Source organism: Thalassophryne amazonica, chromosome 18 (assembly GCF_902500255.1).
Source record: "Thalassophryne amazonica chromosome 18, fThaAma1.1, whole genome shotgun sequence".
NCBI lineage: Eukaryota > Metazoa > Chordata > Actinopteri > Batrachoidiformes > Batrachoididae > Thalassophryne > Thalassophryne amazonica.
In genome coordinates, this window is record NC_047120.1 from 72,103,564 (window position 1) to 72,119,195 (window position 15,632).

Below are 15,632 nucleotides of genomic sequence, written 5' to 3' on the forward strand. Positions count from 1 at the left end.
CAGCATTTTTAGATTTAGAAGTGTTTATTTCTCACTAACGTTTAGAAACTGAGAAACATGTTAGATTTATACAGACATAAAATGTTTTGGAGTATTTCCCGCCCATCTTTGATTATTTTGTTTGAGCAAACCACCAGCTGATATCACGCTGCTCAGTATTTGCATAAAAATAGACTTCTGGTCTATTTTGGACCCACCTAGCCAGCAGCAGAGTGACCGTTGTCTCTTACTGCTGCAAAACACCTGCTCTGATCAAAAATGAACTGCCAGTCATTTTACTTCAGTCACTCATAGCTAAAGTGACCACAGCTTTATTCTGTGTCCACCCTCAAGATAGGGCCCACGCCACAGGATTGCAAACTGGCTAAATTTGAGAAACTGTTCTCAACTCTCCCAATGTTTTCATGTGTGAAATTTACACAGAAGTTGAGGGGAAATTAAAAATGTTTCTTTTGTGGGTTCTTGGTATAAATTGTAATCTGTAGGTTTTTTTATACTGTGTTCTGATTAATGAATACATGAAATAAAATCATGTGCAGCAACAACCTCCAGGATACAGTATTACTTGTTTTTTGCAGGATTAAGAAACCAGATTAGTGTGAAACATTACATCCCTGTCTCCAATTCAAAAGATTCCTCAACACATTTCTTCTAAAACAGGCCCATTTTTCCTTAGACTTTACCTCGTAATATTACAACTTGTTCTTAAAATTGCAGATTATTTTCTTTCCACAGGGTGGTCAGTGGTTAGCACTGCTGCCTCACAGCAAGAAGGTTGTGGGTTCACTTGCAACGTGGTCCTTTCACTGTGTAGTTCACATGTTCTCCCCGTGTTGGCGTGGGTTCCCATCGGGAGCTCTGGCTCCTCCCACTTCCAAAGACATGATGGTTCGGTAAAAGTGGTGACTCTAAACTGAGCGTAGGTGCGAGTGTGTCTGTCCGCCTACATGTGGCCCTGCAGTAACCTGGTGTCCTGTCCAGGGTGAACGCCGCCCCTTGGCCAATGACTGCTGGGACAAGAAATGAATGAATGAATTTTCTTTCAACAGTGCCTTTAACACACTTTCATGTGTTTAAAAAAACAAACAAAGACAATTCTGCATCTCTGAGTACAAACAACATCTGACAGCACAAAGTAACAAAAATGATCAAGGTGCGAGTTTTCGGGGAGGCGGGAAGAATGCAAAACTAAACAAATGTTCCAATTACAGTATGTAGAAAAATAGATTCACCATTTCATTTAATTCCCCACATGACTGGAAGCAGCAAGAAATACAGAGGAGATAAACCCATGACCCTTCACGACGTCATCCAAAGTCTTCTGGGAAAGTTTACCGACAATGATTGGAAATAATTCTGTGCGCACAGCGTCCGTAATGCCGTTTATCTCCAGCAGCCGGCGGTCAGTGACAGTAAATACATAACAAGATTCACATCCGTCCTTGAAATATTTGGTCGTTTGGAGGTGTGTCCCTTAAATGTGCTTCTGACCACAACCCCGGCAGTTGGAATCTGTACCATAAAACGAATACATGCGCCCTTTGCTCACCACGTCTCTGCAGCGGTGCGAACACGATGGAGGTCGTTGGCGATGAGCAGCATTTGTGTTTGAGTAAACCTCCCCCCAGAAAAAAACAAACAAAAAAAAGTTCACGAAAACCTTCCGTCTTTACAACAGCAGGAAAGAGGCTCCGTGACCCTGATGTGTAGTCGAGTCGCCGCCTCTCATGTCAAACCAGAGCAGAGCCTTTTTTTTTTTTCCCCGTCTCATTCACATGAATTCCAGTGATTTGGGGAGTTGATCCAAGAACATTATTCCTTCAGAGCGGTCGCTTCTTTCTTCCACAATGAATGCTGGATGAAGATTACAATGTTGCATTTTGGTTGCGACAAGCATTCACACTTACAGAGTTCAGGTAGGACTGTGTTTCTGTGTCGTTGCTTCTCAGTCGGTCCGTTACCTTTCCGTCATGTGACCGATCCCGTGCACACACGAGGAACCTACTCGTACTCCAGGAACTGTTTGTGATAAAACAAAAGGTACCTGTGGAGACAAACACAGCATGGGATCAGACTGAACGCAATGTTAAAAACTGTAATGAACACATGCTCAGCCTCCACGGCAGTGAAACCCCACATGTGAGCAAGATCTCAAGGTCAAAGTCATCCACTTTCAAACTTGACCAAGGTCTGGACCTGATACACCTTTTCTATATGTTTGGGGGCCCGAGGCCCCTCCATTCCACAGCAATCACACCAACAAGCCAATTGCTGACGCTGTCCGATGCCAACCTGTCCACCCGCCTGCCAGGTTGAAGAGAGTAACTCCTTCAGCCTATTAAAAGAGGAGGGGTTAAAAAAAAACCCATCAAATTTATTGTGACAAACATCTATTCTCTTCTGAAAGCCTGCTGTGGCTCCAACTTTTCACTTTTACGCACATAAGCAGCTCGAAGGCGAGTCCGTCCATCCGGTGATATAAATCTCCACTGAAGCTGAAACAGCCAATCACAGGAAAGAACTACAAACTCACGCACCCACTCATAATTTGGCCAACAGAATGATGATCTCTGACTTCATATCGGAGTTTATCAGTAACCACAGGTGTATCTTTAACAACTTACTCCAAAGAGATATTCAAAATATTCCCAAAATAAGAGCACTGGGCCAAAATATTGACTTCAGCTTCAAACCTATTTTCATGATCAATGGTGATCAATTCACTTTGTCCGTAACTAACCCTCCATCATCCCACCTGTGACCTTTCTGTGTGGAGTTTGTGTGTACTCCCCGTGTTTGTGTGGGTTCCCTCTGTGTGCTCTGGCTTCTTCCCACATCCAAAGACACACAGGTGGACTGGAAACTTTAAACTGTCTGTAGGTGTGACTTTTTTTGTCTGTATGCGCCTCTGTGACAGAATGGCATCCTGTCCAGGGTGAACCCGCCTCTCGCCCTGTGACTGATGGGATAGGCTGTGCCCCCGTGACCCTTAATTGGAGTAAGTGGGTAATGAAAATGGATGGATGGATAGATAACCCCTCATTCATTACACCAAATTTTGGTTCAATTTGGATGAAATAAAGTGTCTGATTTTGGTCAAAACAATCAATACTAAACCCCATTCATTAGTTTTTCAAAACCCTAAATGAAAACCAAACTTCTTGATGGTGCTGAAGCCAAAGCCTTGGCGGTATACGGAGGCTCCTCACCCTTCACTGTCGAGGACGTCCTTGATGCTCGCCTTGGTGATAATTGCGTCATCACATTTGAACCACTGGTCTTTGTGCTGGCGGATAAAGGTGGTGTAATGGCCGCTCTCTAGCGTCCCCTGGTGGTTCACCACTGCAAACAGACTATACCTGAGAGGGAGAGAGAAGGAAAGAGAAGGATGTATCTGTGCAAAAACGTCAGTGATACATTTATTTTTAAGGTCTATTTTGAAAGCAGGTTCTTGGTCTTACTTGTTGTCATTGTTGAAGGGGTCCAGAGTCTGTTGGTACTGACCGTTCATCCTGCTCTCTTTACTGAAACACAACCACGTCAACATTCAAACTCAGCCACAGTTATCACCAACACTGCAAAACAAACCAACATAGAAACTCAAAAAGGGACATTCTGGGGAACCAAGCTGTGCCTGAATGTGACTATTTTCGTAATACACTCAGGAAATAGTTTTAGATAAACACAAACAAACCAATTAAAATTTTATTTGTGTAAGTCAGGATGGCACAAGAACACTTTTTCATGTTCAATACTGTCCTGATATGGGAACCTTCAGTATCTGCCAGAAGTGGGACAAAATCATTCTCAAGTCATCAGTCTGCAAGTCTCAAGTCAGCTTGCAAACACTGGTGGTCATGAGTTGAGATTTGCTGATTCACAACTTGAAAGTGACTTCATCTCACCTCTGGTATCTTCCTATACAGAACAACATTTTGCTGGATGTACTCTGCTCAAATAAACTGTCTAGCAAAAACACAACACGCTGACATTTCAAAGTTCTGATGTCAGATCCAGTAATTTTGGCCAATATCAGCGAGATACCAATCTGAAATATCCACTTTGCACATAGAGTAATACGTCACGTGTTCATGCAGCTGGATTGTAATATTACTGCACTTGAAACATTATTCTGCAGCAGACTCTAGCGTATGTGTGACGGTTTGTGCAGCAAGTTTTTTTTTGTTTGTTTTTTTTTTTAACTTCCTGTGTGATGCAGTTCGTTTGGTTGCTCACCTGGAGGCCATGAAGGGGGTCATATCCAGCTCCAGAGGAAACGAGACGTAGGTTGTGATCTTCCGCCGTAGTTTGGCAGAGTGTTCAAACCGCTGAGGGCAAACAAAGATTTTGAAACAGCCATGATGTTATCTGGGAGACATCACTATCAGGGCTGATGCTGATATTTGCACCCTATCAGTGCATCTCTAAAAGTTAGAGTAAATTCACTCAGTCAGATGGAATCTGGCCACAAGTGCAGACCTGCCAACTAGAGAACAACTCATGAGCAGCCTGGATAACAATAGCAGGCACAAACATTTATACAATTATTCTTGTTTGTCTGCTCTGAACCCCAAAAAATAAATAAACAAATAGAAAAAAAATAAAGCTGGGTGTTAGTTTTGATTAAACTAAATTAGAAAAAGTTTATTTTTTAATCAACAGTCTCACAGATTCAAGTAGGACAAATATGTAAAAGTTAAACTGAAACAACTGAATTTATGGTCAAAGTCAACAAGATATACCATATTTTCTGGAGTATAAATTGCACCTTTTTTCCTAGATAATATAATTATTATTATATTATTATTATTATTATTATATTAATTAATAGATAATTATAATGATAATTTAGTTGGGATTTTTATGTGTCGTTATTGTGTACTTTATATTACTGGCTCTTTTATTCTTCCATTATTGGAGTTAATTTTGTGTAGTGCTTTGATTCCTTGGTAAGTCCAATATAACATACTGTCATAACTATTAATAATAGTATAATTAATAATAATGCCTGATTTTTCATTATATAAAGGTCACACAAGAGTAGAAGTTGAAATACTTCCTAGAGGAGTAAAAAACCCTGCAACGTCTACTCCAGAAAACACGGTGGTTTCTTTGGCACCTGGCAACTTTCTCCCGGACGGACTGCTTCCGTGGTGTCTGGCTTGAACTTCCCTCTTCTAATTAATACAAGGTTGCAATTGTTTCTCTTATTCCTGTTACCTGTCAACACTTCTGTTAGTTTTTATGTGCAACCACTGCGAATTTTAGCTCTTTATTGACTCCTGTGTGAATCTTGGGTGTGGTTTAGCATTTTCGTTAGAGGTTAGCTTGTGCTAGCTTGGCTACACACTTGGATTTTCTAGTGCACAATTTACAATGAACAAAAATATAAACCCAACACGTTTGTTTTTGCTCCCATTTTTCATGAACTGAACTTAAAGAGATAAAACATTTTCTATATACACAAAAGACCTAATTCTCTCAAATACTGATCATAAATCTGTCTAAATCTGTGGTAGTGATCACTTCTTTGCCTAGATAATCCATCCCACCTCACAGGTGTGGCATATCAAGATGCTAATTAGACAGCATGATTATTGCATAGGTGTGCCTTAGGCTGGCCACAGTAAAAGGCCACTCTCAAATGTCAGAAACGATGCTTCCTATCCTTTTAAATTAATTTTATTAGTAACGGAACAGGTCTCAGCCTCAACTTTATCTAAATTCTAGAACTGTTAGTGAAGCTTATGGCTAGTGGTCGGCAATCACCTTAGTCTTTTCTCTGCTTTCCTGTCAATTTACTGCTGATGAATTATACCTTAGGTTGTAGTTTTTTTTTTTGGTTGACTGATTCGGCTCTTTTTCTCTCTGTCCCAAGGTGCAGGGGAAAATGCATGGGAGTGGCGTCTGTGGACAACGGGATGCTGGACTGACCATGAGATTGCCATGCCTGAAGCTGATGTAGCAGATGTTACAATTTCTGCTTCTTCAGCTTTTAAAATTTCATAAAAATCTTTAACTGTTAGAATGGCTTAAGCAGTGGGCCCCACCTCCAAGTCTGGTCTATCAGAGGGAGTTTTTCCTTAGTACGGTCTCCCTGTGTGTTTGCTCTCGGGGTTGGTAAGGTTAGACCTTACTTGTGTGAAGCCCCCTGAGGCAGTTTGCTGTGATTTGGCATGATATTGAATGAAATATATTGAAGAACAGAACACAAATATTTGGATTAAATTGAGTTTTTGGTTTTAATCTATGCTGTAAGATTGAAAAGTGCTTCAGAAATACAGCCCAAGCACCATTCCAACTCAATCTGTTCACTCTCTACCAAGAACAACACTTATTGTGAAAATCATTCAGGAACACATGCCATCAGCTGTAGCTTTACACATTTCGCCGCCATGCTGGATACAGCACGACGGCGTGCAGCAGCTCTGCTTTGCTCTTGCTGCTTTTCTAATGTGGAGGTTCAGTTTGGCAGCAAACGTGTTCAAGATACACAGAAATCAAAGCAGCTGAAGTCCTGCAAGAGTCACAAAAGCCCTTCAGAAGGTGCTTCAAGTCAGGCGTCACTGCTCCACCCAGTCGTTTATCTCAGCCACACTAATCCTTTCATTGTCATTTTAAAAACCCTCTAAACATTTATGATATTTTGAATGATGCTGCTGATGAGCCAATAACAGGGCTGTGAAATGAAAACTGATGTCCGAGGAAAATATGCAGGGGGTCTGGGGGGGCACAGGCCCGCAGGAGCTGGGGTCTCAGGCCCCGTGGGATCCCAGAAACCAAATTAATTTTTTATCCAATGATACATTTTCAACATCTCCTGGAACAAAAAGTCTAAAAAGTATTGCGTATTTAAATGACCCTATATTCCACCTTTTATTTGACCTGTCAATGATGATTTGAAATAACAGAATATGACGTGGAAGTTGGACCTGGAATGATTTTTATTTTAACTGTAAACCAAATTATACATTAACTCAGAACAATTAAACTACATGAAATTCATGAAGACTGAAAAGACTGTTAAAGCATTTCAAAAACCACAGCTAAAGATTGTAGAATATTTGGAAAATCAGGGTAAATATTAATATACCTTATAGTAAAAAAAGCCACATATTCTTGTGTAAATTCCTCAAATGAAAGAAAATCTAGATTAATGAAAAAAGTCACATAATCTTGGCTAAAATCCTGTTTGAACAGCAAAATGTTTATTTTCCAGAGAGAAAAATTCTTACCGTGTTCCTGAGAGGGCACAGTCACTTTTCCCGTTTCTTTTATCTTTCATCTGTGTTGATGAAGCCAGCGACGATTCCAGGGATTCTTGTCCTTATCAGACTTTTCAAACCATCTTTCTCACCATCTTCTCTCTGTCTGATGTCGCTCCGTGACACAGACGTGCTGCACAAATCTTCTTTTAAAAACTTTAGAGCTCTAAAGGTTTGCGATGTCCACATGCTACATTTAGCTTAAGTGTCGCCGCATCAACCAACCAGTCCCATTTTACTACAGCTGTTGCAACAGCCAGACTTTTTTCTCCTCGAAACTCCGCGGAACTGAGGACACTGATTTGCATCTGTAACACACAGATCAGTCTCCACGGATCGCTGCGGTCTTATAAAACTTGCACGATGTCGTAAAAAAGAACACTTTGCGATAGACATTTTAAAAACTCAGTGGCGATCACGATTATAGAGTAAAACATGAACCCCTCCATAATGAAATATGGGGAATTTTGCGGACCTGCGGAGTTTTCACAGTCCTGCAATAAATAGAGACGTGGATGCACACGTTACCTCCCTGCTGGAGGTTGTCAAATACACCTGTCCATGGGCGCAATTTGGTGGGGGATAGGGGGGACATGTCCCCCCCACCTTTTCAACCAGGGGAGACAGAATATGGTATGTCTCCCCCACCTTCTGACATATATGTGTGTGTACTTGAAACATGCTATGTCAGTCTTATGTGCAAACCATGTCACAATAGTATCTTTGTTTCTGCAAGTTTGTATTTTTAGCAGCACTGACTTATTTCCAAACACCTGTTTCTTGTTTGTCACATTCAGAATTTTCTGGGACTGCATTTGCCCAGATTTGAAACCAAAAATAGTTGCCTCTAGGACAAGTGTCTACACATAAGTATCAATGGACCATATGCTAATTGACTAAATTCTGAAAGTTAGAAAAGGAAATCAGAAAAGCAATCTGGGACCTCAGAAAAGCCCATCTGCAATTATTGTTTGATCTCCAAAATCAGTCTATGCAAGTGAAATTATGTTCAGTATGAGTGTTGTCATTAGTGCCACTTAGAAAATTAAATTCATGACAAGTAATTTATCTTAAACTTATGATCTGTTGTTTTTTCAAACTTATGGAAAAACAAATCTTGAGAAAAATAATACAGCATGCGATAGTTAATAATTATTAAGAGCCTGTTGTTTCATATTTATGAATACATTTTACCACATTGCAGTTGTTTTTTTTAATGAAAACTCAACCTATCATTCTTTCTGAGTTCTACACAAGTGGTGATACCTTATTTACACCAGGATGTTAATAAAATCAATGCTGGCTGTTCTCAGAATAAAATACTTATATCCACAGTTTCAAATTGTATAAGTCAAATGGTGTCCACTTTATGGTCTTCTCAAAACATTAAAATTACTGTTCTGGATGCTCAGAATGCATCTGAGCATATCTATAAACCATTGGCTTCTGGGGGCCTAAAGTGGCCCCCAGACCCCTGGCCTATGCGCTTTGGCCCTGCGGGCCTCACACTTTATCCCCCCCCCATTTTCTAGTTCTAAATTGCGCCCTTGCACCTATCTGATGTGATGTCACTGGGCTGAAGTGAACCGCAATTCATCAGGTCATTCATGTGACATTTCCACGTTCCCTAAAGTGCATCTGCTATTTTACGCTGCACTTCCTGCAGTGCTGCATGCAAAGTAACACACACACACACACACGTACTTTGAGGTGAAAGCACGCCACGATGGGCAGCTTCTTCATGGTCAGCTGCTTGGTGGACTCCTGGTAACTATGGCAACCACTACACTTGATTTTTGCACTGCTGCCAAGGTGCTCTGGTCTGGTGAACCTGGAAACAAGAGGACTGGATTCAGGGCGGATCGGTGTGTGCATGTTTATCGATGCTGCTGCTCGAGTCAATCTGCAGGTCCGGGTGGTTTTCTGTTCTTTTGCTTTCTGGTGTTTTTCACCAATTATTTTCTGTCACTGAATGTTGGATGCATGATAAAAAATAAATAAATAAAAAAAAAAAAAAAAAAAGAAGAAGATGAATGTCACCATCACATCACATATGTATCACTTCCTTGAGAATGCAAGAACAGTCAGATCTCAACATTCCAACAGTAAACATTTACATGTGGCAGGTTGTGGCTCCATGGTCACCACAGATCACACAGATTTGTTACTTCCAGATAGATTGGTGGGAGTGAGGCATCCAATATGCACGTTTTCCCATCAACTGAACTGTGCCACAGCAAAACATGCGACCAGTCAGGTGAATCTGTTCCAGTCCTGACCACATGATGGCAGTGATGCAGTCTGTGCTGAATTGCTGTGCAGAAGTTAATGTCGAAGAATAAACCAATTAAAATCCAGATCATTTTAATGACACGTCAGGCTGGAAAAATCTATTCAATTGATGCTGTGTTCTCAGTAAACAGGAATTCTTCTTCTTTTGTTTTAGTGGTTGGCCAAGCAGCTGTGGTGTAATACCACCACCAAGTGGCAGGAAAGTGCTGTTTTTTTCCCTGCTACTTGCTCAGACCTGTAACATTTGTTTGCAGATCTATTTTTCATTTAAGTTATTTCCACATGAAAAGCAAAATCTGCTAACAGTGATTTTTAAAAAGCCCCGTGAAGACGGTTTTCATCCTGAAACTCTACCATGAACCATCCGAAGCAGAAAGAGATGGGGGTTTGAGACCATCATGCCCTCAGGCTCCTCCCACCGTATGAGCCCTCACAACCTTCATCACAAACCCAAACCTGCTCCTTCCAACCTGACGTGGCAGCAGGTCCACGACAGTCTGAGGAGTTCCAACAGCAGACCATCCCTCAGGGACAAACACGCCTCCTGTCGAACCCTCAGAACCACAATGGGAACATGTTTGAAGCCGAACTGTGAAAGGTTCTGTTGAAGCTGCAGTAACGATACCAGAGACCAAAACACGCCTCGGGCCGCTCTCGTTACCTGCGCAGACAGTCTGTGAGTGTTGTGGCGCCACTGTGTGGCTCTCGCCGTTAAGTGCTGATCCGTCTCCTCCAGGACTGAGGGGCCAGAATGGGGTGGACGAGCCCGGCAGGTCAGGCTGATGTCCCAGAACCGGGTCTATGGTTGTTGAAACGCCACTGGGAAGAAGGCAAGAGAAATGCACACGTAAAAAGACAAATGTCTGACACATTCAAGAACTTCACCTTTGACCTCCTAAATGTTGCCAGCGTCTGCTGTCATCCAGATCATTCTGCTGCTGCACAAAGCAGCTTCCTGTTAACAACTGAAGCTATCATTTTACACCCAAATCATTTTTGCAAATAACCTGCAAAAATCTGTTTTTTTTTAAATTTCCTCCTCCTCCTCTTTTTTTTTTTTTTTAAAGATGCTGACCCGACTACATCAACTCATCCCAGGCGTCTCTCGATCTCACAGACGAGGACCGAGTCGTGTCAGGAGCTTTTCTGATAGTCATCAGCTCAGTGACACGGAGTCTGAATGAACCCGTCTGGCCCGTGACCAGACTCGAACCTACAAAGTTCATCTGTCAAACACTATTCAAGAACACTGTGACCAGCCTGCTGGAGGAGGGTGTTTCTCAGTTGCCAAGTTCTCAGTGGATTCAGACACCACAAAAGCCTGAGGAGCAGCAGCAACCAATATTTCCCCTCATGTTGATCTAGAAAGAAATATGGCAATAATTTGATATGTTTTGCACAAAGGCAGAATGTTCAGCTGCTGAACCAAAGATGGTAATGAAAACTGGCTGAACAAATAAATCAGTCTAAATGTGTTCAGTCACTCACAGTTACTAAAAATTGACCAGGATCCTTCAATTACAGCAACATTTTAAATTCTGCTCAACAAACCAACAAAAATCCAACCTGAAAACACAAAAGAGCAATTATTTAATCTTACCACAAGGTGGCACTATAGCTTCACACAGTGCATGCAGTGTGTGGCTGTGAATGAGGGTTCAAGTGTGTGACTGATGGACAATTAAGAGAAAATACTGGTTGACAATGCACGAAGAAAGGTCACGTCAGGTCAAGGAAGTTAAAGAAAAACACGAATTGGGGATTGTAAAAAAAAGATTAATATTTAAAGAAATGACCATTTTTGTGATGTTCATCCTCATTTGTTCAAACTGCTGCTGATGGTCTAATTTACTTTCTCAGTAGGTACATTTGGTTTTCTTTGCAGAAGGAAACAAAACACACACACACACTCACAGACAAAACTTGACAGGTGAGCATCAGACTGCAGGCCTCCTGTGAAGATTGGTCAATGATGCAGTTACAGTGGTTCGGGTTGTTGGCCTTCTTTCCGTTGTCGTCTGTGTACATAATAAAAAATAAAGAGAAACACCACACAGTCAAGAAGCTCAAACAACATGAGGTTGTGAAACTGGTGAAAGATGATGTGGACTGACTCATACAGACACCAGCTGACGCATTAAGGCACCACAATATGAACCCTGTTCCTCCGTCCAGACAGAGAAACAAAAGACAAAGGAACAAAGGTCAAAGTGTCAAGACACCTGCAATTAACCACTGTTTTTGGAATAGATGAAGTTTTTGAAAAGAAAAGAAAAAAAAAAATTAAATGGAACAAACAACTATTTTTCAATGAATCTACTGATTACTTACTAATCAGTTAAATAACCCTCTGATTAATCAGTAAATCATAACCATAAATTATACCAATAATGTAAGATTTGGTCATTAAAAAAAACACATGTTAAAAATAAAAATCCAAACATACAAAGGCTACAAAGTACCAAAAAATAAAAAAGGCATCTCTAGAAATAAATATATATAATTAAATAACAAATAAAGAACTTCTTGCTCAAAGCACTGCTTCTTCCAGACACGCAAAATAAAATCCAAACATTATTTTCCATTATTGATTAATCTGCTGGAGGTCCAAACTAAAACACATGCATGCACATTAAGATAATAACAAAAAATCTTATTTATTATATTGCACCAAATCACAACAAAGCTGCTTCCACCTCACCAAGCCCCCTGAGCAAGCACACAGACGACAAAAAAGAAAAAAACAAACACTCTTTGATGATACTGAGGAAGAAACCTCAAGCAGACCAGAAGCAGAGGGGTGACCCTCTGCTTACACCATTCTTTAACAGTTACAAGGTTTTCAATTTTACAAGAATTTCTTTACAAACTGAACAAACAGAAAGCAACAAAAACAGAGTCCTTAATTGAAATGACAACGCAGTCCATCTTGAGTCTTTAGAACTACAATAAAAGAATAAATGGCAATAACAAAAACATTACAACAATTCACAAAAACCCCAAATTAAAGATCTGATGATACAGAAAAGGTTCCGACTTACACTCCAGAAGTTCTGGTAATCATAATTAAAAGCTAATATCACAGAATATGGACTCGAAATGATTAACTGGTTGTCAAAATAGGCGATTAATTGGGTACTGCAGTCTTGTTTGAGGGCAGGCGCTAAAGGGGTAAAATATGACGCATATGTTACACCCCCCTGCAGTACAATGACAAGACTATTCTTTTCTGTCTGCAGCTCCAATCACCACCAAAATCTATTAACTGTTAACTTTTCTGAAAATCAAAGGATCACGTCTCCACAGGATTCCTGTGACAGATTGAGAAGAGCGGTAACTTAAACTCAGCAGTGACAAACAAGAATGATTTAAGCACGGCTGTGAAATGAAAACTGTGAAATCTGAGGAAAATTTTCAGGGGGTCTGTGGGGTGCAGCCCCCCCAAGAGCTGGGGTTTAGGGCCTGTGGGTCCCCAGAAACCAAATTAATTTTGTATCTAATGATACATTTTCAGCATCTCCTGGAAGAAAAAAAACCCTCAAAAGATGTGCATATTTACATGATCATAGATTCAACCATTCATTTAAACTGTCAATGATCATGTTGAAATAACAGAATATGACATTGAAGTAGGACCTGGAATGATTTTCCTTTTAATTGTAAACCAAATTATGCATTAACTCAGAACAATTAAACTACATGAAATTTAATAATCAGGGGAGGTGATGGTCTAGTGGCTAAGGTGCTGGGCTTGAGTCTAGAAGATCATGGGTTCAAATCCCCACCTGACTGGAAAATCACTAAGGGCCCTTGGGCAAGGCCTTTAATCCCCTATTGCTCCCAGTGTGTAGTGAGCGCCTGTATGGCAGCACCCTGACTTCAGGGTGAATGTGAGGCATAATTGTAAAGTGCTCCGAGCGTCTGATTCAGATGGAAAAGCGTGATATAAATGCAGTCCATTTACCATGAAATTCATGAAGACTGAAAAGACTGTTACAGCATTTCAAAAACCACAGCTAAATTTTCAATTTATTTTCATTTATACAGCACCAAATCACAACAAAGTTGCCTCAAGGTGCTTCACACAAGTAAGGTCTAACCTTACCAACCTCCAGAGCAAGAACACAGGCAACAGTAGTAAGAAAAAACTCCCTCCAAGGAAGAAACCTCAAGCAGACCAGACTCAACCCGTCAGCATTTTTTCGCCCTTTCTGAAGCAGCCCTTGGGCGTATACTGCGCTTCGGGATTGCCTTTCATTGTTATGCTGATGATACTCAGTTGTACATGCCAATAACTGCAGGAAATCTCATTCCCATAAAAACTCTGGAGGACTGTCTTGTATCAGTGAGAAGTTGGATGTCTCGTAACTTCCTACATTTAAACTCTAATGAGACTGTCCTTTGACCTCCATATTTGGGATGTTACCGGGACTGTTTTTGTCCATCTGCAAAATATAGCGAGGATCCGCCTCATCTGGTCTATGGCTGATGATTCAAAGCCACAATGTCTTTTTTTCCAATGAAAAAAGTCTACATTAATTAAAAAGTCACATAATCATGTCTGAAAAGCACAATGTTTATTTTCCGGAGACAAAAAAATAAATTCTTACCATGTTTCTTGAGGGCACAAGATGCAGTGAGCTTTACCATTTCTTGTATACGTGTTCATGATGACAAACTGTAAATTCAAACCAGCACCAATTCCACGGATTGTACTTGTGTGACGCACCTTGAGGCAACTTTGTTGTGATTTGGCGCTATATAAATGAAAATAAATTGAAAAATTTGAATAAATTGAAATTCTTGTCCTTATTTGCACAGTATCTCTAAAATTAGAAAGGTCTTGTCTCAGAGTGATGCTGAAAAACTAATTCATGCATTTATTTCCTCTAGGCTGGACTATTGTAATTCATTATTATCAGGTTGTCCTAAAAGTTCCCTGAAAAGCCTTCAGTTAATTCAAAATGCTGCAGCTAGAGTACTGACAGGGACTAGAAGGAGAGAGCATATCTCACCCATATTGGCCTCTCTTCATTGGCTTCCTGTTAATTCTAGAATAGAATTTAATATTCTTCTTCTTACTTATAAGGTTTTGAATAATCAGGTCCCATCTTATCTTAGGGACCTCATAGTTCAATTATCACCCCAATAGAGTGCTTCGCTCTCAGACTGCAGGCTTACTTGTAGTTCCTAGGGTTTGTAAGAGTAGAATGGGAGGCAGAGCCTTCAGCTTTCAGGCTCCTCTCCTGTGGAACCAGCTCCCAATTCAGATCAGGGAGACAGACACCCTCTCTACTTTTAAGATTAGGCTTAAAACTTTCCTTTTTGCTAAAGCTTATAGTTAGGGCTGGATCAGGTGACCCTGAACCATCCCTTAGTTATGCTGCTATAGACTTAGACTGCTGGGGGGTTCCCATGATGCACTGAGTGTTTCTTTCTCTTTTTGCTCTGTATGCACCACTCTGCATTTAATCATTAGTGATTGATCTCTGCTCCCCTCCACAGCATGTCTTTTTCCTGGTTCTCTCCCTCAGCCCCAACCAGTCCAGCAGAAGACTGCCCCTCCCTGAGCCTGGTTCTGCTGGAGATTTCTTCCTGTTAAAAGGGAGTTTTTTCTTCCCACTGTTGCCAAGTGCTTGCTCACAGGGGGTCGTTTTGACCGTTGGGGTTTTTCTGTAATTATTGTATGGCCTTGCCTTACAATATAAAGCACCTTGGGGCAACTGTTTGTTGTGATTTGGCGCTATATACACTCAACAAAAATATAAACGCAACACTTAGTTTTGCTCCCATTTTGTATGAGATGAACTCAAAGATGTAAAACTTTTTCCACATACACAATATCACCATTTCCCTCAAATATTGTTCACAAACCAGTCTAAATCTGTGATAGTGAGCACTTCTCCTTTGCTGAGATAATCCATCCCACCTCACAGGTGTGCCATATCAAGATGCTGATTAGACACCATGATTAGTGCACAGGTGTGCCTTAGACTGCCCACAATAAAAGGCCACTCTGAAAGGTGCAGTTTTGTTTTATTGGGGGGGATACCAGTCAGTTTCTGGTGTGACCAC

The 15,632-nt window shown here is 40.8% G+C and overlaps 1 protein-coding gene across 1 annotated transcript in view; it reads right to left on the minus strand.

Moving 5' to 3' along the window:
* Nucleotides 1-1,764: 1,764 nt before the first annotated feature.
* Nucleotides 1,765-15,632, minus strand: part of LOC117530908 (ubiquitin carboxyl-terminal hydrolase 22-like) — a 31,527-nt gene continuing 17,659 nt past the window's right edge. The window contains 9 exon segments of the mRNA XM_034193865.1: nucleotides 1,765-2,044; nucleotides 3,210-3,359; nucleotides 3,462-3,524; nucleotides 4,237-4,328; nucleotides 8,970-9,096; nucleotides 10,219-10,255; nucleotides 10,258-10,376; nucleotides 11,468-11,519; nucleotides 11,522-11,575. Coding sequence (XP_034049756.1) covers nucleotides 2,002-2,044; nucleotides 3,210-3,359; nucleotides 3,462-3,524; nucleotides 4,237-4,328; nucleotides 8,970-9,096; nucleotides 10,219-10,255; nucleotides 10,258-10,376; nucleotides 11,468-11,519; nucleotides 11,522-11,575 — 737 coding nt within the window. The 3' untranslated portion in view covers nucleotides 1,765-2,001.